The sequence below is a fragment of the Pantherophis guttatus genome, chromosome 6 (genome assembly GCF_059756535.1).
Source record: "Pantherophis guttatus breed Tessera chromosome 6, ASM5975653v1, whole genome shotgun sequence".
Classification (NCBI taxonomy): Eukaryota; Metazoa; Chordata; class Lepidosauria; order Squamata; family Colubridae; genus Pantherophis; species Pantherophis guttatus.
The window spans coordinates 508,667-535,368 of record NC_142068.1 but is presented as its reverse complement, the minus strand read 5'-3'; the positions used below and the strand labels follow the sequence as shown (position 1 = coordinate 535,368).

General features: G+C 49.4%; 2 protein-coding genes across 5 annotated transcripts in view; one reads left to right on the top strand and one right to left on the bottom strand.

Moving 5' to 3' along the window:
- The window catches only part of LOC117669832 (uncharacterized), an 82,089-nt gene extending 74,605 nt beyond the window's left edge, over positions 1 to 7,484 (bottom strand). The window contains exons 1-5 of the mRNA XM_087871986.1: positions 7,337 to 7,484; positions 2,698 to 2,871; positions 1,295 to 1,426; positions 222 to 292; positions 53 to 133 (exon numbers count right to left, since the gene is read on the bottom strand). Coding sequence (XP_087728112.1) covers positions 53 to 133; positions 222 to 292; positions 1,295 to 1,426; positions 2,698 to 2,871; positions 7,337 to 7,399 — 521 coding nt within the window. The 5' untranslated portion in view covers positions 7,400 to 7,484. The remainder of the gene's footprint in view (positions 1 to 52; positions 134 to 221; positions 293 to 1,294; positions 1,427 to 2,697; positions 2,872 to 7,336) is intronic.
- Positions 7,485 to 10,810: 3,326 nt separating this feature from the next.
- Positions 10,811 to 26,702, top strand: part of OPA1 (OPA1 mitochondrial dynamin like GTPase) — a 59,353-nt gene continuing 43,461 nt past the window's right edge. For 2 of the 4 annotated variants that reach the window (XM_060694431.2, XM_060694430.2), the window contains exons 1-5: positions 11,135 to 11,256; positions 13,303 to 13,621; positions 16,522 to 16,618; positions 18,656 to 18,763; positions 19,926 to 19,976. In XM_060694431.2, the coding sequence (XP_060550414.2) occupies positions 11,213 to 11,256; positions 13,303 to 13,621; positions 16,522 to 16,618; positions 18,656 to 18,763; positions 19,926 to 19,976 (619 nt within the window). In that variant the 5' untranslated portion in view covers positions 11,135 to 11,212. Of the gene's footprint in view, positions 11,257 to 13,302; positions 13,622 to 16,521; positions 16,619 to 18,655; positions 18,764 to 19,925; positions 19,977 to 26,702 lie in introns of all 4 variants that reach the window. The other 2 variants (XM_034424556.3, XM_060694432.2) reach the window with 2 other exon arrangements.

Sequence of the window (26,702 nt, the reverse complement as noted above, 5' to 3'; positions counted from 1 at the left end):
CAGGGCTTTCTGCCTGATCAGGTGTGCTGGCCCTGCTGAGTGATGAGAATACCTGAGCTCCTGCTGGGGGCTCGTCAGCCCTGCCCCAAACTTGGCATGGATCTCCAGGGAGCTGTAATGGTCCTCCAGGGCTCTGAGGGAAGAGAAGAGGGCCCAGCTGGTGTTAGAGGGCAGTTTTCATTGGCTGCACCTCCTTCCCCGGCGGCTGAAACTGGACTCACCCAACTTTCCGAAACTCCCGAGCAGAGAAGTCCCAGGCGTACCGGATCTTCTGCACCTGGAGGGATCGCACCTGCGGAGCCAAGCAAGGACAGCAGCCACAGTGAGGGGACGGGGGTCCCAGATGCTCTCAGGCCTGAAGCTGGTGGGGAGGGGAGACCACACCAAACTTTAGGCTTAAGGAAGAGGTGAACCAGTTGGGGGAGGGGGCAGCACTGGAGAGCTTGAAGGAGGGGAAGAAAAACTATTACAGGTACTCCCCACTTAATGACCATTCGAAGTTACAACAGACTTGTGGGCATCTGTACTTCAAAAATTAAGTTTTGATGCCCACAGATCATGTGATCCCGTTTGGACACAGGCAGCCTGTTTGCATTTATGGCTGATTGCAACATCCGGTGGTCACATGAATGAGAATTTTGAAGGGGTTTTTTGGTCAGTTTCCACCATTTACTTCTAGTTTCTGGCAGAAAAAAGTCCTCTGGGGAAGAACAGACTTGTTTAACCCAAAAGTGCTTTTCCAAAAGGCAACTGGACTTTCTTTTTGCTTTTTTCCTTGAAAATGTTTCGCTTCTCATCCAAGAAGCTTCTTTTAAAGGCAACCAGACACATTAAAGTCATCGCGTAACCCTGAGAAGCAAAGCAGGGGGTTTCCAGCCGGCAGTGGGGCCTGGTGGGGCAACCTTCTCCAACCTGGCTCCCCACCAAGGAGTGGAATACAACTGCCTCCCCCTCTGAACCAGTATGCCTGTGGATTATGGGAGCTGGGGGCTTCGAGGGAGAGTGTCTGGTGAATTTCTGCCCTGCTTGCTGTGCCAGGACAGGAGACGTGTCCTGGTTTCACCTCCCAGCAGCTCATGAGAGAAGCCTGGCAATGCCCCCCTCGCTCGGCTGAGCCTGGTAAGAGGAGTAAAGGCTTGGCACTGGCCAGCTCCAGCCTTTTTCTGCTGGGCCTGAAGGGCAGGACCACTAGCAGTTCTCCAAGCCAGGAGGATCTTTGTCTCTGCTCGTCCCATCCTTCTGTCCTTCTTGAAGGCTCCTAGAGCCCCATGAGATGATGGGAATCCCTGTTTACCTTGAACCCGGGTTTCTCGGTGACCCTGTTCAGGAGCGACTCCTGGTCATCCATGGCAAGAGAGCTGGGCTTCATGTGGGCAGGCAGAGGGATCCAGGTCACCTTTTTCCGGGTGCAAATCTGAAATTCATCCTGAGGAAACAGAACAGACATGGAGGACCACAACGCAGGTTAGGAAGGGAGGAGAAACCACCCTGGAGCCCTCAAGCCAGGCCCTTTTCTGAGACCACGTGGAGTGGCCCCTCCCTGCCAGGTGCACCAGAAGGTTGCTTGTAGTTGGTCCCAGGGTCAGCTTGCAGACCAGCAGCCATCCACCCTCCTGCCCACCTGAGCATCTTCTTCGCAGGAGCCCCTTCTGGGTTGGCATCAGTAGTGGGTCCCACTTACCTTCCCTACTGGTTCGGAACTGTGAGCGTGCGCGCCCGGTGCTTCTGCCCATATGCAGAACCCTCTGCACGTGCACAGAGTGTCCGTGATGACATCCGAGCCTCCTGACCAGGGGTGGGTTTCATTTACCTTTGCTACCGGTTCGCTCGCGCATGCACAAATCGCATTTGATGACGGCTGGGTGGCTGGGCGGAGCCTCCCGCCGCCACTGCTACCAGTTTGCCTGAGCCGGGGTGAACCGGTAGCAACCCACCACTGATCCTGCTGCCACCACTACCAGTAGAAACCCACCACTGGTTGGCATTAATGCCCCTCTCGATCAGGGCCTCCCAAAACCGGCAATTTTAAGACTTGTTCTGGGAGTCTTAAAGATGCCAAGTTTGGGGACCTCTGTCTAGGACAGCGCTTCCCACCCACTATGGGTGGCTGGGTATTCTGAGAGTTGAAGTCCACACATCTTAAAACGGAGACGGTTGGGGGAAGCCTGTTCCAGGATTTTAACTCAAGATTGCGATGAAACTCTCCCTGTCCAAAATCTAATGCTAATACACAAACGATCATGGCTCTCGATCCTTCAGTTCTTTTAAGTTCTATCTTTCTATCCAACTGGTCCCATTTTTGCTGGAAACCCTCCATGGGGTCTGTCCTGGTCAGCCCACCATGGTTCAAAGCAGGCAACGATGGTTGATTCAGGTGAGGAGAGGAGACTGAATCGAGAACAAAGGAGATTCCAGATTAAAAGCGAGATCCACCCAGTCTTCAAAACCCCAATAATTTTTCAGGAATGCAAAACTGCAATTCCTTCCTCTGCTTTTCTTTCATTCCTCACCCTCTTTGGCAGTTAAGCATGATTGGCACGGATGGTGTTACCTACTTTGGGTAATGAAACGTCTGCAAGGAAACAATCACGCTCAGAGAGCACCAAAGACCCCTCAGTGTACCCACCCACCCCCACCAAGCTACAAATATTCTCCTTTGGAGAGCAAGCTCCCATGAGAAGGGAGGGGGGCACCTACCGTGGTCCTGAGCAGCACCACATCAGCCTCTTCCAAGCTGCAGGGCTGGCAGTTGGCCCAGACATCCCACTCGGGTTTCCAGTGGAAGAGAAGCAGGAGGCCCCCGCAGGACAGGACGTAGCCAGCCAGGCACAGGGCCCTCCGGAAGCCCCGGGTCTTGTAGCCCAAGATCTCCTGGAAAGAAAAACTGCATGAAGGGAGCCCTTCCCACTCAGTCAGCGTCAAGGCTCAGTCCCACCGTAGTAAAAACTCATCTTGTGGCTGTTCTCGAAGTAACAGTAACAGAGTTGGAAGGGACCTTGGAGGTCATCTAGTCCAACCCCCTCTGCTCACGCAGGAGACCTATACGAGGGATTCGAACCGCTGACCTTTCTGATCGACAAGATCAGCATCTTAGCCACTGAGCCACTTAGAGACAGACAGTCAAGACAGTCAACCTGCAGGAGGAGAGATGGCAGAACTTGGGGGTAGAGTGAAAAGGGGGAAATCAGCCTAGAATCTCTACATGGCCACAGGTGACACATGGCAGATCTCAGATCCAATGTTGGCATCCTCAAGTCAGATGGAAACGGGGCTGCTGCCCAAGTCTCAGAAGCTCCTGCTGCTTCCTGGGGGAAGAAGGTCTGGCTCTGGACCTACAGGCAGGCATCTGTCAAGCACCACATCAGGAAGAGCAGAAGGTGGACGAGGAGGACTGTCAGGTCCTTGGTGCTCTCTGAGCTTGACCGTTTCCTTGCAGATGTTTCATGACCGAACTAGGTAACATCATCAGTGCTGGAAGGGAGGAGGAGGAGGAAGGGTCTCCCTATCAATCGAGGAAGTACCTATGATGCTTCCTCTCAGAAGAAGACTGCAACCTCTGCTGGATGGAGGAGATGGTGATCCATCTGTAGAAACTCATTGCTTACTTTTAAGCTAAAACTCTTTTGCTGATTCCCCCCAACAAGAGATGAACAGGAAATCCATTCCCTGGAAATCCATTCAGGCAGCGTCCAACAGAGGCAGGGAGCAAATAGATTTTCGAGTGGACAAAGTGAGTTTGGGCTCAGGCTGCTTGCGTGGATGGGATCCCTTGTTCGGAGACCTCTCAGGGCTGGTCCTCCAGGCCCACTTCAGCCTCTTTCCCCTGACCTGCATCTGGCCAAATTCCTTGGCCGGCCTCCAAGCTACAAGTAGGATGCCTCCAAAATGAACCAAGCTCTGCTTTGGGCACAAGGACTTTTGGCAGCCAGGTGCCTGAAGTGCAGAGGAGGGATTTAAGGGAAGCTAACAAGGTGCTTTTGAATTCACGAGAATCCCTGCGGTTCGTTTCAGGACTGTTTTGCTTACATTTCCAGGAGATCAGATGCCGGGTTGGTTCCTGGACTCCATCAAACCAGCCAATTCCATCCGGTTTAGGGAAGGGAAACTTTGGGCAAAGCGAGAGGCCTCTTGCCTTTAGTCCTCAAATTACAACCACAATTGAGCCCCAAATTTATGTTGTTAAGCGAGACAGTTAAGTGAATTTTGTCCCATTTTATGACATTTCTTGCCACAGTGGTTAAGTGAATCACTGAAAATGTTCAGTTAGTAACACCGTTGTGAAGTGAATCCGGCTTCCCCATTAATTTTGCTTGTCAGAAGGTCACAAAAGGGGACACGGCAGCCATCGTAAACCTGAGTCATTTGATAAACACCCGAAGGTAAATCAGGTGGCCGTGGGGCTGCTGCCATGGTCATCACGTGGAAAACGGTCGTGTCGCTTTTTTCAGTGCTGTTGTAACTTCAAACGGTCACTAAGCAAACTGCCGTTAAGTGGAGGACTTCCTCTACTCTTGTCATCCCAGCTTCCCCCAAGTGGTCTGCTCCGGAAAGGCTGCCCATCCCCTGCCCTCCTCCCTCTCCCAGGCTGCCGTTGGTGCTACTGGCTCTAGGAGGATGGGAACTGAAGGAGCCCCGTGCAGCTCTACGGAGCCTGGGTGAGGTCTGTGTCAGGAATTTGGCAGCCGCCGTCAGCTGGTCCCATCCCGGTAGATGCCGAAGGTCCCTCCCAGCTGATGCAAGGCAGGGAGTGACCGGTTCTTCTGGGTGGGGCTTCCTTTCCGGATCTCTCCCTGGTTTTTGAACTCTGGGCTTTAATTGTTTTAATCACTGCTGTAATTGCTGGCCCTGTATTTCTTTTAATTGCCTGCTTTTTATTCTGCTTGGGATGGTCGTGACTCTGGCCTATTTTTTGGCAGGCGTCTCTGAAGAACACCCGATCCAAACACTGGCATGGCCTCGGCCTCAGACGCGCAGGGCTGGGCCCTGTCTCTGGCTGCCAAGCGACTAGACCGAGGGTAGCAGAAGGTGGCACATCCTTGCCTGGGGCTTTACCAGGCAGGATCTGCCACCTTCTGCCACCACCATTGGCTCCTGGACTGTGGCCTCTCTCGTCTCAAGCCCTGGCTCCTTCTTATTTATTTATTTATTTATTTATTTATTTATTTATTTATTTATTAAATTTCTATACCGCCCTTCTCCAAATAGGACTCAGGGCGGTGCACAGCCTAGATAAAAACAGAGCATACAAAATTTAAAAAACAGTATTAAAATAATTAAATATTTTGGCCGTAAATTAAAACAACCCAATTTAAAATCAATTTAAAATTTAGCTCAAGCCAGCCCAGCTAGTTCTTGTGGCCACCTGTCCCTTTTTCCTCTCTCTTCTCAACCCCTGGGGTCTGGCCCAAGAGAACGAGGGAGCTGTTCCTGGTTTGCTTTGGAGAAACTCTTCTCCCAAGTCCGGCGATGCCCTCCCCTAAAAATGCGGAAGAGCTCCAAGGCTGGGCCTCTGGTGGAAGAGGAGGCTAAATTAAGACATCCACTGGGGGGAGCGAGCAGCTGGATCCCAGGATCCTTGAATGGGACCTCGTAGGTCCTGGGCCTGCAAGAGATGTCCCAGAGGGTCTTGGGATGGTCCACACCCCGTCTCAGTCTCAAAGAAAGAAGCATTTCAGCAGCAGAGGCTCAGGAGGGAGGATGTTCTGGAAGGGCCTGGGGAGCAGGAGCTGAGGAGCCCCCCCCCCCCCGCCCCATGCCAATGGCCACCCAGGACCCCTTGCCCAACCCTTCAATGGGCTGCTGGGTGTCTGGGCCACAGATGGCCTCAATATCTGGAGCCTCAATATCCCAAGCTGCTCCTGCCTACAATTCTCTCCTGCTCGGCCGCTTCTGTAGCAAAGGTAAGGGAGGGCTGTGAAGCAACGACTGTCAAAGTGGGAAGGGCCAGAAGGGGGCAGGGGAGCCTTCGCGGCTGGGCACCAAGTCCAAACTTCAGCACTGAGAAAACGGCCCTCAGGCAAGGGAGTCCACAGGGAACAGTCAAAGAGGAGGGCTGCAATGATATATGCATTACACCTGTCAATCACACTGTTGCAGCTCTCTTTGGACCATACCCTGTGGAGACCCTCCCTCAAGGCTTCATACCTGCACCTCTGCTGGACACCCGTACTGATGTTATAAGCTGCCCAGAGTCACTTGACAGCAAGATGGGTGGTATATAAAATTAATTAAATTAGTTTCAATTAACTTTAATAAACCTTATCATATATTAACTGAATTAATTTTGACATTTATTATATATTACATTACTTTAATATAAAATTAAATGTGATATTGTGGGTTCTTCTGGTGTCCTTGGCATTGCTAAGTGCTGAAAATGAAAGTTAAATGTGTAACTTTGGAAATGTACCTGTCCTCTGGGGCATGTAGAGACTGGGCGCCTTCGCTACCTGCCCCCCCTCCAGAAAGCCTGCCAGGGAGAGCCGCCCCAACTCCCCCAATCCGGCCGGGGGCCCCAAAGAACCCGTGCGCCGCTTCCGAAGGGCTGCGGATCGGGCTGCCTCCTGGCCAGAGAGGCGGCGAGGCGAGCGAGAGGCTGGCGCAGGGCTTCGTCCGGGGAAGTTCGGCTGAGCGCGGGGCTTCCAGAGGACGCCGACCGAGCCTTCTGCCTTGCAACTGTTTCCGCAGACGGCCTGTCCGGCGAAAGAGGCCGGAGGAAGCCCCCCTCCCACCTGCCCCGCGGAGCTCCCGACCGTCCGCCGGGGCTCTGCTCCAGGTACACAAGAGGCGGGCTGCTCGCCCCGGGGAGAGCGGCGGGAGGGGCGCTGGCAGCCTCTCCACTCCCGCAGGGACTCCGACGGGCAGCGGCCGCTGACGGGCTTCCAGGGTTCTTCCCGTGGCGGCGGAGGGCGGGGTTAGCTCGGGGCAACTTCTTGAGTGATGAATGTCACATCGGAGGGGAAGCAACGATGACCTTCTGTGCAATAAAGCCAGGGAAGACCACCCTGATCGGCGTCTGGGCCATTCCCAGAAGACAGCCCCCTCCCAGTCAGAGTTGCCAAGTAAGAGTTGTAGGTGACTGCCAAGGTCCGCAGAGGGCTTGACGGTAGTGCGGAGAGCAGCAGTCGGACCCTCAGCAAAAGAGCCCCTTTCCTTGGAGAGGGTTTCCCTCCCTTCTGCCAGTCCCCCCCCCACTCTGCCCCCATTGCCAGAGCTTCTGGAGGCTGCTCAGATGGCACTTTGGGGCAGCCCTGCAGGAACAGCTCTCCTTCAGGGCAAGAGGCTGCCTCCCAGGCAACAGTGGAGGGGAAGAAAGGGGCATGTGGGACAGACTCACCATTTCAGCTTCCTCTCCCTCATTGAGCAGGGCCCGGTGGCTCCCGCCATGCTTCTCCCCCATGGCCAGCGGTCCCAGTGGGTCTCTGGAGGTTCCCCCAAGCCTGCCAGCCCAACAGCCCTTCCTGGGCCGGCAGGGATGTTGCAGTTTATATACCAGGCTGACCTGCAGGGCCACACCTTCCTCCTGCAAGGCTCCTGCTGCGGAGGGACAGCTCCTCCCCGGAGCTCCAGGTGAAAACACCTTTCCTCACCCTCCTTTCTCCAGCACCAAAGAGACCAGGCTCCCTTCCGATGGGGCCACTCGAGAGAGCAGCGGTTCCACGTGCCCAGGCAGGTCCCAGGCCCGGCAAAGGGGAGGGCTGCCTGCAGAAATTAGGAGATGTATGGGGGGGGTTGTCTCCCGACAAGGCAGGTATTGTGTGACTGCCACCAGGTGGGCCCCTGGTTGTGGGAAAGAGGCCATTTGGAGCGGAGGAGGCCTGGAGGTGCTTCCTCGCCCCCTCACCTTTTCGTGTCCCAAAGAGGGCCTCCCCCAAATCCTTCACTCTTCCGCTTTGCATCCTGGAAGGACGGAGGAAATTCTGTGGAGAGGACAAGCTTAAAGAAAGAACTTGTGGATCCATGGCCTGTGATTCAGGGCAAAATAAATGTTTCTGTTTTCTGAAAATGCTGAACTATTTTCTGGCTCTTTGGAACTCACTGGGCCCTTTTTCAGAGAAATTCCACCGCAAATTGAGCTGGGCTCCCGGGACACCACGGAAAGGTCCCCAGAAAGCTGGAGTTGCTGCAACCAGAAGCTCCTTTCCCCGAGAACCAGGCAGAAGCGGCAGGTGACCGGAATGAGCACCTCTCGGCTGGTTCCGCTGCAGACGCTCAGCCTGATCGCTGAGGGTCCTTCTGGTCATAAGCAGGTGGAGTGGAGAGGGGCCCCGGCTGTCCCCAACAGTGGCTCTCTGCCTGCCACCCAAGTGCCAGCGGCGCTGCCCAAACGACGTGCCTTTTCTCCCTGGTCTCCTTAATGGAGCCATTCCTTTTAACATTAAACCATCCATTTTAACAGCCTAAAACTCAGCAAAGCAACCCTTTCCTCCTCCTCCTCCTCCTTAGGTAGAGGGAGCCACCCAGGGATGAGGCCTTCTGGGCCTGCAACTAACACTGGAGGCTCCCCTTAAAGGAGGGGCGCTTCATAGATAAAGCAACACAGCCAATCCTGGGCTTTTCTGGGGTTCAGCTTCTCCCTCTGCAGAGCAGGAAACTAGGAAGGGCAGCAGATGCTTTGTGTGGAATCCCAATCCAGTGGGATTGGGGGGGTTGTTTACTATTTGTGGGTACCACAAATGCGAACAATCAAACAATGGAACAGCTTGCCTCCAGAAGTTGTGGGTGCTCCATCACTGGAGGTTTTCAAGAGGAGACTGGACAGCCACATGTCTGAAATGGTAGAGGATCTCCTGCTTGAGCAGGGGGCTGGACTAGAAGATGTCTGAGGTCCCTTCCAACTCTGTTATTCTAAGTCAGCTCAAGATGCTTTTATGCGGGCCTGGATGGGGAGAAACAGGCTCCGACTCAACCCTTCCAAGACCGAGTGGCTGTGGCTTCCGGCGTCCCGATATAGCCAGCTGGTGCCATCGCTGGCTATTGGGGGCGAATCACGGCCCCCACAGAGAAGGCTCGCAACTTAGGCATCCTCCTGGATCCACGGCTGTCTTTAGAAGAGCACATGAAGGCCGTGGCCAGGGGGGCTTTTTATCAGGTTCGCCTGATACGCCAGTTGCACCCCTTTCTGGATCGGGACTCCTTACGCACGGTCACTCATGCCCTCGTCACTTCCCGCCTGGACTACTGTAACGCTCTCTACATGGGGCTCCCCTTGGGGTGCACCCGAAGGCTCCAGTTGGTCCAGAATGCGGCCGCGCAGGGGATTATGGGAGCGACGGGGCGCTCCCATGTGACACCTCTCCTGCGCGAGCTGCACTGGCTTCCTGTGGTCTTCCGGGTGCGCTTCAAGGTGTTGGTGACCACCTTTAAAGTGCTCCATGGCTTAGGGCCGGGTTATCTGTGAGACCGCCTTCTGCCGCCAATAGCCTCCCACCGACCGGTTCGCTCGCACAGAGTGGGCCTCCTCAGGGTGCCGTCGGCCAGACAGTGTCGGCTGGCGACCCCCAGGGGGAGAGCCTTCTCTGTGGCAGCCCCTGCCCTCTGGAATGACCTGCCCCCTGAGATACGCACGATATCAGACCTCCGGACTTTTTGTCGGGCCCTGAAAACACACCTATTCCATCTAGCTGGGCTGGCTTGATCCCATCCTCTCAGTTTTAATTGAATTTGGTTTTAATTGGGTTGTTTTTAATATCTTGGGCCGAAATTATTTAATTTTTTTTTAAATTGTTTTTAAATTTTATATGCAATGTTTTATCTTGGCTGTACGCCCTGAGTCCCGCAGGAGAAGGGTGGTATAGAAATAAAATAATAATAATAATAATAATAATAATAATAATAATAATAATAATGTGAGGTGGTGCATATCACAGAAAAAAGAAAAAAAAACAACATGATCCACGGAACAGAAGTAAAACAAGTATCGGTGTCCCAACCACCATGGATGCAAAGATCTGCTGGAGCAAACTGTCTTCAGGTCCTTTCGAGATAAGAGGAGAGTTGGGAGAAAGCCCCCTTTGGCATCTCCTGCCTCCAAGAGGTCTTCCATTCCTGGCAGGAATGAGGGAGGAAGGGAGGAAATGATGACACCCCCAGAAGCAACTGGGATTTCCATGGGGAGAAGCAAGAAACAAACAAAACAGCTTGCCTCCAGAAGTTATGGGTGCTCCATCAGTTTTTAAGGACATGGGACAGCCATTTGTCTGAAATGGGACACGATCTCCTGCTTAGAAAACCTCCAAGGTACTTTCCAACTCTGCTATTCTATTAATTTAGAGTGCAAATACAAGACTGGGGCAAAACTGAAGGGGCACAAGTGTTCAGACCAACTATTAACAAGTGGATCCACTTTTCAGGCGGGATGGAGGCCATAAGGGGGGGATCACAAACCCCAGGTGTTTCAGTGGCTGCCCTCTGTGGGCCTGGCAGAGAAAGTGCCACCGGTGGCCTCGTGGTTCTGCAATTGGCGGTGCTTTGCCTTCCAGAGGAAGACGGTGGGGGTCTTGGGGGCAAAAGGAGGTAGGCCTGAGCCGCCCCCTTGCCAGCTTTCCAAATCTCATGTCTTGAGTGGCACAATTTGGCTCTTTGGCGCCACTGACTGAATGGATAAAAACAGCAGATCGGCTGGGAAGGAGGAGCTGGCAACTGGAGACAACCTGGGCTGGCAGGGGATTCTGGGAGTTGGAGTCCCTGTAAACTAGCTAGGGGCTCCTGGGAACCGGAGTCCACGTGTGCTGAGGATTCTGGGAGTTGGAGTCCCAGTGCACCAACTGGGGGGAGTGGGGAGTCCACGTGTGGCGGCTGGGGGGATTCTGGGAGTTGGAGTCCGGCCCTCGCAGAGTTGCTGAGCTGGAGAAAGGCCGATCGGCGGTCTAGGGCTGCCGGGGTTGGGCATCGCAGGGGCGCCGAGGAAGGTCCTTTGGGGAGTCCGTCTCCGTCCAGGCAGCGCCGGGGCCTTCCGGGCTGGGCGGCGGGAGCGGATGGGGGGCAGACGAGGGACCCGATAGCGAATCGGAGCGGCTAAGCGCGACCCCTCTTGCGCTTTGCTGAGTCTACGGCGCGGCGCGTCCGCCCAATCGCGGCCCCTCCCGGAACCTGGCGCGCAGGCGCAGCGCTTCGGCGGACGCTGGGCCGACGGGCCGGAAGCGGAAGCGGCTGAAGGGCGAGGAGGCGGCGGCGGAGGCTGCGAGGGACCGGCAGGGCCGGGCGGCGCAAGATGTGGAGGGCTCGGGCGGCGACGGCGGCGGCGGCGGCGGCCTGGTTAGTGCGGGGCGCCTCCACAGAGCCGGGGCCGCGACTCCCGCTTCCTGGTGCCCGGCGGGGCTGAGGGGCCGGGGGGGGACCGGGATCCGCGTGGCTCCCGGGAAGCGTCTCTTCCTCCGGCCGCCCAGACTCGCCTTGCTCCGCTCGGCCCGGGCTCAGCCGAGGCGCCTCCGATGCCTCCCGAGGGTCCCCCCCCCGCCCTCCGGTGCTCCCGCGTGGGAGATGCGTTTTGGGGGCAGGAAGGCGGCCTCTCCGTCGCCGCCCCTGCTGGGGATGGTCAGGGGATACCGGGGGTGGGGTGGGGGGGGGGTGTAGGGCGGGAGGCTCTGCGGTCTGTCCCCGTTGTAGGAAGGGAGCGGTGATGCTGCGATGCCCGGGGGAACCGACGCCCCAGAAGGCCTCCTTCCTCAGAACTGGAGAAGCTCCTTGGATGGGAGTCGAAACGCCTTCAAAGGAAACCAAAAGCCCCAAGAAAGCCCAGATGCCTTCTGGGGACCCCCAGGGCCTCGGAGGATGGGGAGCCTCTACAGGCACCAGGGGAAGGGAAGGGAGACGGATCTCATGTTTATCTCAGTCATCCCGGTCCTGGTGGTCCCCAGGGTGCTTTTTCCAAAAGGCATCTGGGCTTTCTTGGGGCTTTTGTTTCCCGTGGAAACGTTTCACTTCTCATCCGGAACTGAAGAAGCTTCTTGGATGAAAAGCAAAATGTTTTCAAGGGAGAAAAAACGAAAGTCCAGTTGCCTTCTGGGGACCCCCAGGGCCTTGGAGGATGGAGAACCTCTACAGATACAAAGTGAATCTCCCTCCAAGGGATACCGATCCAGTGGTAAACACAGAGAGAGACCCTGTGATGTTGTGGAGACCGTGAGTTGAGACTAGCACTCCTAATGTTGGCGCCCCTTGGCTTTTTGTAATAATAAAGCCCATTTAATGGAGCCCACATTAAGATGCCACTATCCTCTTTTCTGGATTAATTATTTAGAAACTTAATATGCAATCCTATGCAAGGCAATTCTATTCAATAAAAACAAAATAAAACTGAACAAATCCAGAAGAGTAGATGGCTATATTAATTAACTATTAACTAGTAATTAATATTACTAGTAGTAGTACAGTAATAACAACCCCCTAAAAACCCAACCACAGCACCGCAACACACTAAACTTTTCCTACTCTTACGTTTGCTGGCCTCCCTTCTAGCCTAGGCCAAGATCTTCATAGAGATTTTGAAAGCTGAAAAGAGAGGTGGTCCAAATGTGGAATGCATAATTCCACTTTTATAGGCATTATAATTAGCAACATTGTAAATCTACAGTATGTTTATAAACATGAGAATAAGAAGTTATTTCATTGTCTCTGCATAGCTGACCGTTTAGGAACTGTAGCATGCTGGCTTCCTGACTCCCTTGGGTGACCTGTGCAAGCCAAATTCCCTTGAGGTTTGTTAGGCTATGTCTCCCTTGAGAAGCTGTGGAGAAATTTCAGGGGTCTCCATCCCAAAGGTGCTTTTCGAACGGCAACTGGATTTCTTTTGAAAAGCACCTTTGGGACAATGGATGACTGAGAACCTCCACAGACACAGAGGGATCCACGTTGTGGAAGGCTACAGCCTAAAGATTGAATCACTATGAAATATTGTGGGTTCTTTTATTGATTTAGGAGCGGTACTTTTTGCATGTCAGCAGATGTTCTCCTGGAGGGCCACAGTCTCTACGTAGGATGGTTTTGTGAGACCTCTAACCACAAACTTGCTCCCAAAAAGGAAGCAGAGGATGGTTGCAGCACAGAGTTGGTGCTTTTTTCTTTCTTTAAGGGACTCTTAAAGAAAAAGAGCCTGCAGCTACTTTTTTGAACCCCCCTCAAAATGCACCCCAGAATCCTCTTCCTCCTCCTGGGAAATAGCGGTTGATGGCATGGGGGGTAACTGCAGAAACTCCACGTGAAATGTTCAGAGTCAGTGACTTTGAACTGCTGGTACGCAAGACTCTGAGAAAGTAAGACTCCTGCTTGAATAATCCAGAATCTGCCTTTCCTTCCCTCTAGCGCTGCCTGTCAGAACTTGGCCAATGGGACCTACAGAGCGAGAGGGAAGCTGCCGCTGCAGAAACTGCATCTTATTTCACGAAAGACTCATCATTCCTGCCCTCCCATTTCCAAGCTACCAAGGCTTCGGTCACGGACCTCGGCACCGCAGTACTCCACCCTCGGTCGCCTTCCCTTGCGCAACTCCAGGCTGCTGCTTGTAAAGTTTGGCCTCCAGCCCTCTAGGAACTTTTGGGTTGCTCGGGTGGCCTCCAGGCTGCTGCGGCTGCGCTACCTCGTGCTGGGTTCTGCGGTGGGTGGCGGCTACACGGCCCAAAAGGTACCGGCTCTCTGTCCTCAAGGGCGGCTCATGGTTGAAACGTGGGTAGCCTTTCAAATAACAGAAGGTGGAGGTAGAGCAAATGGTTCTCTAATTCAGTCGGACGTCTTAGATTTGCTTGTAGGCTAGGGATGAAGCGTGTATTTCAATGGATTATCTTTTACAAACAAAAGGATTCTAAGAATTAAAGCTTTTTCTTCAAGACCAGCATTTCTTCTCTAATCAGTAGGGTCGATTCAATACAGGTAGTCCTCGACTTACACCAGTTCATTTAGTGACCATTTCAAAGTTACAGTGGCACTAAAAAATGTGAGTTATGACCGTTTTTCACAGTCGCAACCTTTGCAGCATCCCCCGTGGTCAGGTGGTCAAAATTTAGAGGCTTGGCAGCTGCTTCCTATTTATGACTTTTGCTGTGTCCTGGGGGTCATGTGGTCCCGTTTTGCGACCTTCTGACAAGCAAAGTCAATCAGGAAGCCAGATTCACTTTACAACCAGGTTACTAATTTATCAGCTGCAGTGATTCACTTAGCAACTGTGGCAAGAAAAGTTGTAAAATGGGGCACAATTCACTTAACAAATGTCTCACGTAGTAATGGAAATTTTGGACTCAATTGTAATTGTAAGTTGAGGATTACCTATATAAATCAATCATTTCCTGACATCAAAAAAAAAAAATGCTCACCAATTTAAGTCAAATTATGAAAATCAATCCCTATTTGGCAGCTCTTCATTCTGATGTGCCTTTTGTTAGAGTCCCACCTTGTCCTGGGTCAGTCCCAATTTTTTTCTCTCCGGATACCTTTAATTCATAAGTTTGCAATATAAAATAAATTCATCATGAATCTTGCTGAAGTTGGTTTGGGTTTTTCTTCATGTCTATTAGATCCGTGGCAAAATGAACACTTTTTAAAGCAAGCTCCAGCAAAAGTTTGTCTTCCTTGGTGGGCACGTGGCATTTTTAAATAATTGTTCATTTTTCATAAAATAACAAGCAATATTAGATTATCTCTCAACTCCATTCCAATCCCACGATTCCTTTTCCTGACTTCTGTGTGAATCTTGTGAATATTAGCATATTCCGCCCCCTCAATCTTCTGTTTTCAGAGCTAAACACATCCAGGTCCTTTAATCTCTCCTCCCAGGGCTTAATTGGCAAAAGTAGTTTTTTTATTACCATTGTATTTGCGAATGGTCGCTGACCAAGGTAGTTTGCTAACTGTGTTTCAAAATACCATCGCTAAGTCACATACCCTCTAACATATCCCTATGTGTTTGATTTTCTAAGTGATGGATTTTTCTGCTGTCTCTATTAAATTTCATCCTGTTAAAGATACGTTAAGCCTGGCATATCCTAAGCTCCTTAGGGATGCTCTTACAGCTATAATAAGCATTTACCCAGTTCTGAATGGCTACTGCAATTAGATTAAGTACAGTTCTGAAATCTGCCAGGTGGCAAAACGGCAGCCCAGAAGGATGGGTCCACCCCAAATCCTCCTGAACCTGGATTCAGATGGGGAAATTGGTCTTTGTCAGGTCTGAAGGCCACCCATTTGGAAGGCATCTAAGTTGGGAAAGGGAGCTCTTTCTATGCCGGTTGCTTCACGTAGACCGGGTAGTCCTTGCTTAACAACTAGTCACTTAGCAACCATTTGAAATTAACGACAGGCCTGTCCAAACCTACGTAGGACCCTGTGGTCACGTGGCTGCATTTGGCAATGGCTTGCCTCTCTGGCCATCCTGTGGTCACGTGGCTGCAATTTACAGCCGGGGTTTGCTGGTTTCTGGCAAAAAATGCCCATAGGAATAAATTGATTTGCTTAATGACCACTGCATTCACTTAAGAACCACTGCAAAAAAGTCATAAAATCATCTCCAGTCACATGAGTGACATAGGAGCGTCATCAATTACAATGGAAATTCTGGACTCCTTTAAGGTCATAAGTCGAGGACTCCCTGGACATGGGCTTGACCTTCTTCCTGATGTATCAGCCCTTTGTCCAAAACTTAGTTTTGCTTGGTTGTAAGCCACCCAAGTCCACCTCTTGGCAAGACAGGCGGTACGTAACAGCTAAAGAAATAAGGAAAAGCCAACTTTTGTGTTTCACCAGCAGCCATTTTTTCAGTAGACTAATTGGGCTCAGTAAACTGATTTGTGAGGGGTGGGGGAGGAGGTCCTCAGGGGTGGCGGTTGGATAGTCAGAAGGCAGCCACCTCAGATACCATCCTGCCAGCCAGCTGGGTCTGCCTCTGCCTATCCCCCTGCTGCCGTGCCATCTTTCCGGTCTCCAAGACCCATTCAGATATTAACTTGGTTAATCAGTATTCATACATCAGAACTAGTTGATTAGGGCTGGGTTTTCTGGAATATGGGTAGTCCTTTGCTTACAACCGCAATTGAGCCCAAAGTTTCTGTTGTGAAGTGAGACATTTGTTAAGTGAGTTTTGCCACATTTTACAACTTTTCTTGCCACGGTTGTTAAGCGAATCACTGCAGTTGATAAAGTTAGTTACACGGTCGTTAAGCGTATCTGGCTTCCCCATTGACTTTGCTTGTCAGAGGGTCACAAAAGGGGATCATGTGACCTTGGAACACTGCAGCGGTCGTAACTATGGACCAGTTGCCAAACCTCTGAATTTTTTTTTAAATTTTTTTTGAATTTTAAACAAAACATAAAATCAAACCTCTGAATTTTGATCACCTGATCATGGGGATGCTACAAAGGTCGTAACTGTGAAACATGCTCAGGTCACTTTTTTCACTGATGTCGTAACTTTGGATGGTCACTAAATGAACTGATGTCGTAACTTTGGATGGTCACTAAATGAACTACCTGTACTTTTTCAAGACTTTCTGTTATGAATGCAAAACTTGATGCCCCTTTTCTGGCTTATTTTAGACCTACAACCAATGGAAGGATTCGTTGCCTGACCTCAGTGAATACAAATGGATCGTTCCTGACTTCCTTTGGGAAATTGACGAGTACATCGACTTCGGTTGGTGCTTCCGTTTTCCTGTTGCCCCTGGCCAAGTTCTGACCAAGGGCAGCCTGATTCCAGATACATGTTCATGAAATCCAGCTTTCGGGTTTTCCATGGGTGTTATGGTGCTAATCAGGAGTACCTTAGGATTGCAAACCTTGTTTTCTTCGGAATTTAGTTCTTTGTTTCAGAAAAGTTTGCTTCTTGACTTTATACAGCCCCCCACCTTGCTTCCTTGTGACTGAGCAGGGCAGACAATTAAAAGAAAAAGTGAACAATCAACATAATTCCCCCCCTCCCCCTTTCCTCTGCTTGTTTTTGGCCCTGTGGCAAAGGAGGTGTGGGGGATAATATTCCCGGTTTATATCCTCTTCTGTCTTGTTGGTAACGCACACAAGACATTTAAGCTCGTTTTTTATACAGGGAAAATCTATTTTCTGCTGGCTTGTACTCATATACTTTTCCTGGCTGGAAGACCCCTTCAAAGCCATGCAGGTTTTTGCCTGGTGCTGTTGCACAACCATTGCATTCTCTCTCTTCCTTAGTGTATTTTATTTATTACGAAGTAATATCCCATTCAGCAGGCTGAGTAACTCATTGTCAAGCCAACAAACACATAACAAATAAGACTAGGCTAAAGCTAAAATTACAGTTACTTTAAAAAAATAAAAAGAGGATCATTAGGGTTTAAAAAAGTAATTCAGTAGATTATTTTCACTTTTATATTAATATAATATATTATATTTTATATAATGGAAATATATCTTATTTCTCAACATTTTACTTTAGGTTTTTTGTTAGCATTTAGTGAAGGCAACAAAAAACAAATAACTTAGAGAGGGAGGAGAAAATATGCCTAGTTTGATTAGATTTTGATTTTATTTTTCTGTAATGTTTTCTAAATTTGCTTTTTTTAAATTGTAGACTGCCTTGTGCACAGGTTGTCCTCGACGTACGACCACAATTGAGCCCAGATTTTCTGCTGTTAAGCAACACATTTGTTAAGTGGGTTTTGCTCCATTTTATGACCTTTCTTGCCACAGTTGTTAAAATGAATCACTGCAATTGATAAGTTAGCAGCCCAGTTGTTAAGTGAGTCTGGCTTCCCCATTGACTTTGCTTGTCAGAAGGTGGCAAAAGGAGATGACGTGACCTTGGGACACAGCACCCGTCGTAAACATGAACCAGTTGCCAACCGTCTGAGTTTTGATCACATGACCGTGGGGATGCCCCAAAGGTCGTAACTGCGAAAAATGGCCATAAGTCACATTTTTCAGTGCTGTTGTAACTTTGAACAGTTCACTAAATGAACTGTTGTACGTTGAGGACTACCTGTATTTATATGATTTATTTATTATTAAATTTGCATGCTGCCCATCTTGCTGTTGAGCTGACTCTCACATAGGTTATGTATAATAAAAATATGATGAGTAAAACATACACTTCCCATTTCTGGGGTGGTAAACAGGTTTTGTCAGGCTCCCCCCCCCCCCCAAATTCTCATCATAAAAGGGGTGGCTGCTCTTAGCCTCTCTCCTAGAGGTGGTTGGCAGTGGAATCGAATCCTTCCAGGGTCTCAGCTGCCCCGTTTGCAAGGACTCAGGACCTACCTGGTTTCAGCTGGTCTTTGGTGGAAATGTTGGGTTCTTGTCTCCAGCTGGAGATTAGGCAGTCAGATTCCCATTTCTCTCCCCCCCCCCCCCCGTGATCTTGTGGCAAAGTGCAAGAATTGTTGTGCCCTCCCATGGGTAGAAGTCTTTTCTGCGTGTGCAGGGAGCATCTGGACTGCGACTGAGCCATTTATTCTGGGCCTCGTGTGAGCTTAAGAGTTGCTGGTGCTGGCAGCCCTTGAGGGTGGAGACCGCAAGCAAGGGAAGTTGTTCATCCTCTGAAGACCCCCGTTGGCTGGGAGGGGAAGATTCAACCCAATTTTATAGCTGTACTGCCTGAAATGCTCTGCAAAATGCAACAAATTAAACCAAGGCAAAACTTTCTTTGTTTTTTAATTAAAAATCTGGAGATGACTCATTTTCCTATCTCCTTTGTTCCTAGAGAAACTTAAAAAGGCTCTTCCGGATTCCGAAGAGCTGGCCAAGCTCATGCCTGACTTCCACAAGATCAGCGAGACCTTCAGCTCCTTATCCGGTTTCTTCACACCTGGTAAGGGAATTGTTTTCTCCCAAAATGGAGCGAAATGCAAGGAGAAGCTGGAAAGGAATCCTATTTTGCATTTCTTAGCCCTTTGAACCTGAAACACTTTGGGAGCGGGTTAAGGCATGAGCATTGCAGGCCTTGTGGAAAGCAGCAGAGACTGCTCTCCCTGGCAAACAGCCTGACTTCCAGGATCCCCCCAGGTCTCTTGAGACCTAGACAGCCCAGGAAGCGGGTCCCGCCTGGGAGAGGCCACCTTTCTGGAGGAGATGATGATGGGCATAGATGGGAATAGATGGGAGATGATGATGGGAACAGCAGAAGCACTGAGACTTCTATACCATTTCACAGTGCTTTACAGTCCTCTAAGCAGTTTACAGAGTCAGCCTATGGCCCCCAACCATCTTGGCTCTCATTTTACCAACCTCGGAAGGATGGAACACTGAGTCAACCTTGAGCCGGTCAGGATTGAACTTCCAGTTGTGTGCAGAGTTTGCCTGCAATGCTGCCCATAACAATTATGCCACATTGGACTCTTTTGGGTCACAGCCCCGGAGGTTTCTTCTCGGAGACCTCGGGAGAGTTGATTTTTGCTGTGACTTCTTCTGAGTCCCTGCCAGAGAGTTACTCCCTGGCCTGATTTTGCACTGAGCTGGTCCTCCTCCTCTTCCTCAGCGAGGGCACTCTGTGGAGGCCAAATTGAGCGTTGGCCTAACAATGCCCGTCACCAGATGTGATCTGGGAAGGGGCAGGCAGAATGGAAGACAGCCTCTGGGAGGGAGGGAAAGGAAAAGGTGGCTGCGTCTTCTGGAAATCTCCGGTGCCCTGGCTTTGCGGGGGGAGGGGCGTTTATTTAGAGTAGGGTCCTGGGTGAGTGGTGAAGAAACTCAGATTTTCAAAGTCTCAAGTTCTGAAACAACGTTCAGAAATTCAGGGCCAGTAGATGAGACCCTCCTATGCACTTTCGATTTTGGAAATTGGACCGGCCCCCTTCCCTTTGTGGCAATTCATTTATGGATCCTCCTTCCCCTTGTCGGTAGCTCTTGGTGTGCCATCTCTGAGGAAGTCCCTGTGTGGCCCTTGTTGTCGATCCTCCCACGTGGTGTTGCCTTTCCTTTGCCATTTGTAGTGCTTATAATTTTCTTCCCCTCCTTCTGCTGGTTTCTCACAGGTTACAATTTGGTTAATGAAGTCATAGGAGCTTCTGATCTACTCTTGTTAGGTGTGTAAAATGCACTTTTCTTTATTCTCATTTAAATACTCCTCCTTTTTCAAAAACTGTAATGATAAAATGCTTGCAGGAATTGGAGATCATTGTTCCGTTAAGGTGGATTTTTTTATTTATTTATTTATTCTTAAGACTTGGGAATTCTGTAGCTAGTCTTCGTAAGCTCCAGTCAGGCTAATAGAATTGTCTTTCCTTGATGGTATAAATTGAGTTTCTCGGTTTTAGAAAACAATTTTTAAGAAAAAGTAAAAATTAGAAAAAAGCAGTATTTCATTGTTTTTAACTTGCTCCTGTAATCACGAACAATGGCCAGTGAAGCAGAAGGGGAAGGTCAGTAGGTTTTATATTGAAATAATATACATACAAGATCTCATGAGGAGTCTGGTACGCTCTTTCCATTCAGATAAACAGGAACAAGGAAAGCAATTTTGGTGAATTTGGTGAAATGTAAATTGCAAGTCTGCAGTTGCTGAAAGCATTTATTTTATAAAATGTCTTATTAATCATGGAGAAGCTGGGCAGATATTATATAATATAATACTATATACTTTAAAATGTGTACATGTTCACTGTTGCCATCTCGAATACGCATACTTTTCAGATGTGGCTGTAGGTTTACATTACAAATATTGCAGAAATTACTATTTTTTGTCATTTCATTATTGGAATATTGAATATCATTATCAAATTCTCTGATTTTTAATTAAGGCTAGACTATCTTAAGACACAATACAATGTTTAATCACCTTGTTCACTCATGGAGGGGTAAATTGATTTCTGATTCTTGGCGGCTAAACCAAAACCCACCACCTGATTTGGCCCCCGATGGCCGCGGTCCCAGGATCCGGACTCGTCCTGTCCTGAGAGTGCCCTCCGCCCCGTTCTGTGGTTGAAGCCAAGAAGCATTTTGAATTATCCCTGCCTTTTCTCTTGATGGATTCTTCTTTCCCCGCCTGATGCATGGGCTCATTTCTGCCCTGATGAGCAGCTACCGGTGCTGGGAATGGCCCTTCAGGATCTGCTGAAGATTAATTTGTGCTTAAAGTGCAGTCACCTCAAATCCTCTGCCAGATTTCCTTTCTCTGCAGCTCAGTGTCCATTTGCCTTTCTTACCCTTTCAGAGTCCTAGATGGTCTTAACAGTGTGAACGTTTCAAATTTCTGAAGTCCAGGCTGTAATCCTTCCTATTAATTCATTTTGTTCCCATTCTATTTGCTTTTTTGTTTATTTGATCTTATTACGGAAACTGGACTGTGCCTGTCTGTTATGCCAACATTAAGACAGCCTACAGCAACAAAAACACAGCACAAACCCCAATTAAAATCAAAATTCAAATTAGTCCTGGTAGTATAATTTAAGCCCTGAAAGCTTGATGAAGCAGAGGTGCTTCCTTATGGGAGCCGAGCGCACCCCTTACGCAGCGCCTGCCCTGAGGCAGCCTGGCACCCTTTCCTGTGTTTCCCCAGCAGAGCTCCTGCATCCTCAGAGAGGCGTCTCCAGCAGAATTAAGTCATTGGCATGGTTGTAGGGAAGGCAGTCGGGCCCCCAGCCCTGCGGGGTTGAAAGGAGGACACCAGGAGCTTGAATTACGCCACCACGTGCCAATCAAGGCAGCCTCTCAGCCGTGGCTCTGTCTTGGTTGCTCTGGGGTCTTCCTCTCAAGTCAACCCAGGGCAGGCAGAGCCATGCCAGGAGGGCACCTTTCCCTAGGTTGTCCCAGCCACCTCCAGAAGGGGAACACAGGCAGGGTGGGTGAGGCTGGGCTGAGCCTCCTTTGCCTGCATTCCAGCTGGGGGTCCTGTTGGGAACTGGACTTAAGTTGGGCCAGCTTCACCCGGAGGGTGGGGAAGGGAAAAGCACAAAGTTGTCTAGGGCAGGGTAGCTTCTACCCCTACCAGCTGCTTGGTCCAGAATACCAGCCGTGCAGGGAGGGTTCCCTACAATTTGCCTTAATTCCTGGATTATATTTGGGGGTGGGGGCCCCATTTAATCCCATGGCCTGTTGTGGTCCGCCAGCAGCCTGCACGGATTGTGGCTGATCCTGACGATGAGGAGGCTGGTGTGGGGTCACACCAGCAGCCTGTGCAGCCGGCGCTCGAGTCGGACAGCGAGGAGGCTGAAGAGGATGTGGTGCCAGAGGCAGAGACTCAGCCAGGGCCTTCAGAACCTCCAGAGGCTCCTTCAAGTGAAGAGAGTGAAGTGGAGGAGCCTCTTCTCAATGGTCGAGCACGCAGGGCTGCCAAAAGGCAGGAGTGGCTACTCAGGAGGAGGTCTCCTCAAGAGTAAGGCTTGGGGCTAATTGGCCACTCCCTTAGCCTATTTAAGTTCGCTCACAGGTAGCAAACACTGCTGGAAACAACGTTTAATTACTACACAGAGCATTTTGAGAGTGAGTTTCTTGTTACATCGTGGTTTCTGGGCTGGTTGCCAACCCTTGTCGGACTTTGTTTATTCTCTGTAATTCATAGCAGGCTGATAAGGACATTTGCACTGAAAGCCTGCATTTTGAAAGGGGTCTGTTTATATTAAACGGAGTTTTTGGAGCTTTGTGTGTGTCACACTCCTTGGGATCCGGAGCTGGGGCAGTACATGGCCTGATATTTGAGCTAGTTTACAGACCTCTAGCCAAAATTCAGGTGCTTTAAGGCAGGAGTCTCCAAACTTGGCCTGGGGAACCCAGAGCGGGATGGAGCCCATTAAATGGCTCGTGTGATCTGCTGTCACCGGTGCAGGGGTGTGGGGTTAATTTAATATATTATACTATATTAATTTATTTGTTTCTTTTTATTAGTTTTATTGTTTTAAATGTGGTTTTATATTCTGTAAGCCGCCTTGAGTCGCCATGGGCGGCAATAGGCGGCAATATAAATTTAATTAATTAATTAATTAATTAATTTTAAAAAACTTTTAAGGCTTGCAGACTTCAACTCCCAGAATTCCTCAGCCAGCCATGCGGACGGGAATTCTGCAAGTTGAAATCCACAAGTCTAAAAGTTGCCAAGTTTGGAGATCCCTGCTTTTAAGGGAATCCAGCCTGGCTGGCAAGAGACTTCTTTCTCTAGGGAGAGATTGGGGCGGGGGGGGAGCAGGGAGGAAAGAGGACAGCCGTCTTTTGATCTGTGCTGTCCAGACTGATGTGGCAGCCTCAGGTCATCTCCTGAGGACACATTCCAGTACTTGAAAGCTGCCACAGAGAAGTGGGGGTCAACCTATTCTCCAAAGCACTAGAAAGCAGGACAAGAAGCAACGGATGGAAACGATAATCAAGGGGAGAAGCAACCGGGAATTAAAGAGAAACTTCCTGACAGTCAGGACAGTTGGCCAGTGGAACAGAAGTTGTGGGTGCTTCGTCACTGGAGGTTTTTAAGAAGAGAATGGACAGCCATTTGTCTGAAATGTTATAGGACCGTGATGGTGAACCTATGGCACGCGTGCCACAGGTGGCACGCAGAGCCATATCGATGGGCACGTGAGTGTTGCCTAGCTCAGCTCCGGCGCATGGGAAACGGTCTGTTTCTGGCCTCCGGGGGGGGAGGCCATTTTCGCCTTCCCCAGGTTCCTAGAAAGGCTCTGGAGCCTGGGGAGGGCAAAAAAAACGGGTCTACCAGGCCCACCAGGCCATCACATGGAAAAAGCAGGGGGAGTGCAAGGGGTCGCATGCGCGGGGGGGTGGGACACACTGAATTATGGGTGTGGGCATGCGCATGTGCGACCCTCCCCCCACTCCCCCCGCTTTTGGCACACAACGGCAAAAAGGTTAGCCATCACTGGTATAGGATCTCCTGCTTAAGCAGGGGGCTGGACTAGAAGACCTCCAAGGTCCCTTCCAGCTCTATTCTGATTCTGATTCTCTAAGCTAGCTGTGGAGAACTCTTAAGAAGGGTCTATATGCAGACCTAGTAATTTCCATTTGCCGGACCAAGGCTCTTTTATCGTTACTCTCAGGAAGCCGTTCCTCCTGCATAAACGGAGCAAGTGTTCAGGAGCACGCTTGCTAATCCAATTCCGCTCTGATAAGATTAAACCTCCTTGTTCAAGAATGTGCGAAGGATTTCACAATTTCAAGCAATAAATCTGTCCCAATTGATAGATCACAATGTCCCAGGAAAAGCAAAGCAGGGGCCCATCAGCCTGAGCGATTCTCACAGACAATGCTGCTGGTCTGGGGGCAGCTCCCTTTCGCTCTGGGTCTCCGGGAGGCAAGATCCTGTGTGCATCTGTGTTGTGCATAAATTGTACCAAGAAGAAGCTTTATTGCTAGTCGCCCACGTTACGAGAATCTCTCCAGACTGACAGTCAGGTGAGGCTTCAGGGGTTCTCGGGGAGGCCAGGCCTTGTGCCACTTTCTACACTGCAAGGGCTCCAGGCTAGGACCCCTCTTAACACCCCTCTCCAGCCTCCCTGGAGATTCCCCCACCCCCACGAAGATAATGTAAGCTGCACTGTGTGCTGCTGCCAAGGCCTACTCGAGGCCTCAGCTTTAAAGCCAATCTGTCTTCCGTTCCCTTCCACCTGCCTACCATGGACGCAGATGTGTATAAATAATAACACATATAATTACATCCAAATCTAGCCGCTGTTTTGTCCCTCAAATCTGCAGGGCAGCCGTCCCCGACCTCTCCGGCTCTGTGGACTGGCGCCAGCAGAGGGAGGAAGGGAATGGTTTCACGTGTGCACCCACCGCTTGCGTGGCCCGGTTCCCAACATGCCACGGACCGGTACGGTGCCACGGACTAGGGGGTTGTAGGGCTTTCCAGGAAGAAGGCTTGGCCTGCTAATGGGATTCTGGTGGAGAATCTGACCGGCTCCCTCGGCCCTTTGGCCTATAGAATGGGGTTGCCATTTATCTGACGCAGGTGAGACTACCTGATCTACCTGCGGTGAGTGGAATGGAGTGGGCCACTTATTTCACTTTTTGCCCAGAAAGTACTCTAAATAGCTGTAATGTCACCATTACTAAGCACAATATAATTACTGCTAAATTGCTCTACAAACAGACAAGACCAGATAAGAGATTATGCCTTTTTCATTGTTTATTTTAATTGCTGCATTATCTTCCAGAAGGGCGATAAGCCTCTGATCCCCAGTATCTCACTTTCTCAGTCTGGACAGTCGTTTATGGTACAGAAAGTGTTTTATTTCTTTTTAAATGGGTGCTTCCTGCTCTTCCCCAGAGCATTTTCCTTCAGCTGTGCAGATGGCTGGGAAAGTGGAAAAGCGGCATTTGTTTCACACTTCTCGTCCCCCCTCCTCTGCCCTGCCCCCCCCCCCCCCAGTTCTTCCTCTCTTGATTCCCCAAGCCTAATTCCTTTGTCTTTGGGCAAAGTTCACCTCAGGGCATTGCTACTGGATTAGCTGAGGGACCTCTGCTTAGAAAAAATTTAGGATCTGTTGGTATATTTTGATTGGAGATTTTTTTAACAAAATAAAAGCAATGCCAATATTAGAAAACAAAGTAAATAAAAATAGTGGGTAATTAAGAAAGAAAATAGAAATATTAATCAAATCCGTATGATTACCCATCTCCCAATAAGCAATTCTGGACAGTGTACAACAATGCAACATAACAATGTAAAACAAATTTATATCTTATAAAACATCTCATATATAAAACAATCGGTAAAAAAATACGAATCATTTTTAAAACATAAATATTATTAACAGCAAAATATACAAACCCCATAAATAGGAAAAAATTAGAAGTTAAAGAAGCGGCTTCTGTTTTGATACATGCTATAAATGCATTTATATTTTACTGTTGCTCTAAAATTGCATCATAAGTTCTTTCTTTCATAAACTGCTCTTTCTAATCATCAGACCCATAAATCACAAATTCCTTTTTTTTTAAGCAAAAAGTCCATATGGGGTTCCTAAATGTAACAAGTTACTTTTGCTATCTTCTAGGTCCATCCTTTTCCTCGGCTTTCCCTCCATTGTGGGTATATCAGCGTCTTTCCATCTCTGTGCATATAATAGCCTCGTAGCAGTAATCACATATAAAAATAGCCTTCCGTGACCCTTTTCTAGGTCCATTAGTCCCAACGAGATTCAGTTGAATCTAAGCCTTTGAAATTCTTTGTATCAGCGTAGGTATTTCAATCCAGAATGTTCCAGAATGTTTTTACATGTCTATCAGGCATGTTTTGAAGCACCTTTATGCACTCTAGGTAGTTTTTCTGGAGTTGTATAGAAAGGAACATTTTAGAGTCTTTTAAATCTTCAATACATACCCTGCAGTGATTCAATGGATTACCAGTTTTAAGCACTACAATAAAATCATATAATGAAGAGAAAGAAAATTGGAAAAGGGAATCCGTCTGTGGAGATTCTGCATCACCCAGGTCATGGTTGGGCCAAAGCTTGTTTCGAAAGGCAGCTGGACTTTCTTGGTTTTTTTCCTTGAAAACGTTTCACTCCTCATCCAGAACTGATGAAGCTCCTGGGTTGAGAAGCGAAACGTTTTCAAAGGGAAGAAACCAAGGAAAGTCCAGAAAAAGGAATTTTGGAAAAAGGAATTTTGTGATAGATCTCACCCTCTTTTTCCATTCAAGCTGCAAGAAACAAAACAATTGCAGGTAAGTAAAATATGCATTACTGGCGCATTGATAAAGCGATAGAATGTCCCTCCAATGAGAGGAATTTAAACTTGTAAATGTCTGTGTGTACCTATGTTAAAAAAAAAAAAATACAGCTCTTTTTAGGCTGAGGTTTAAAAATACG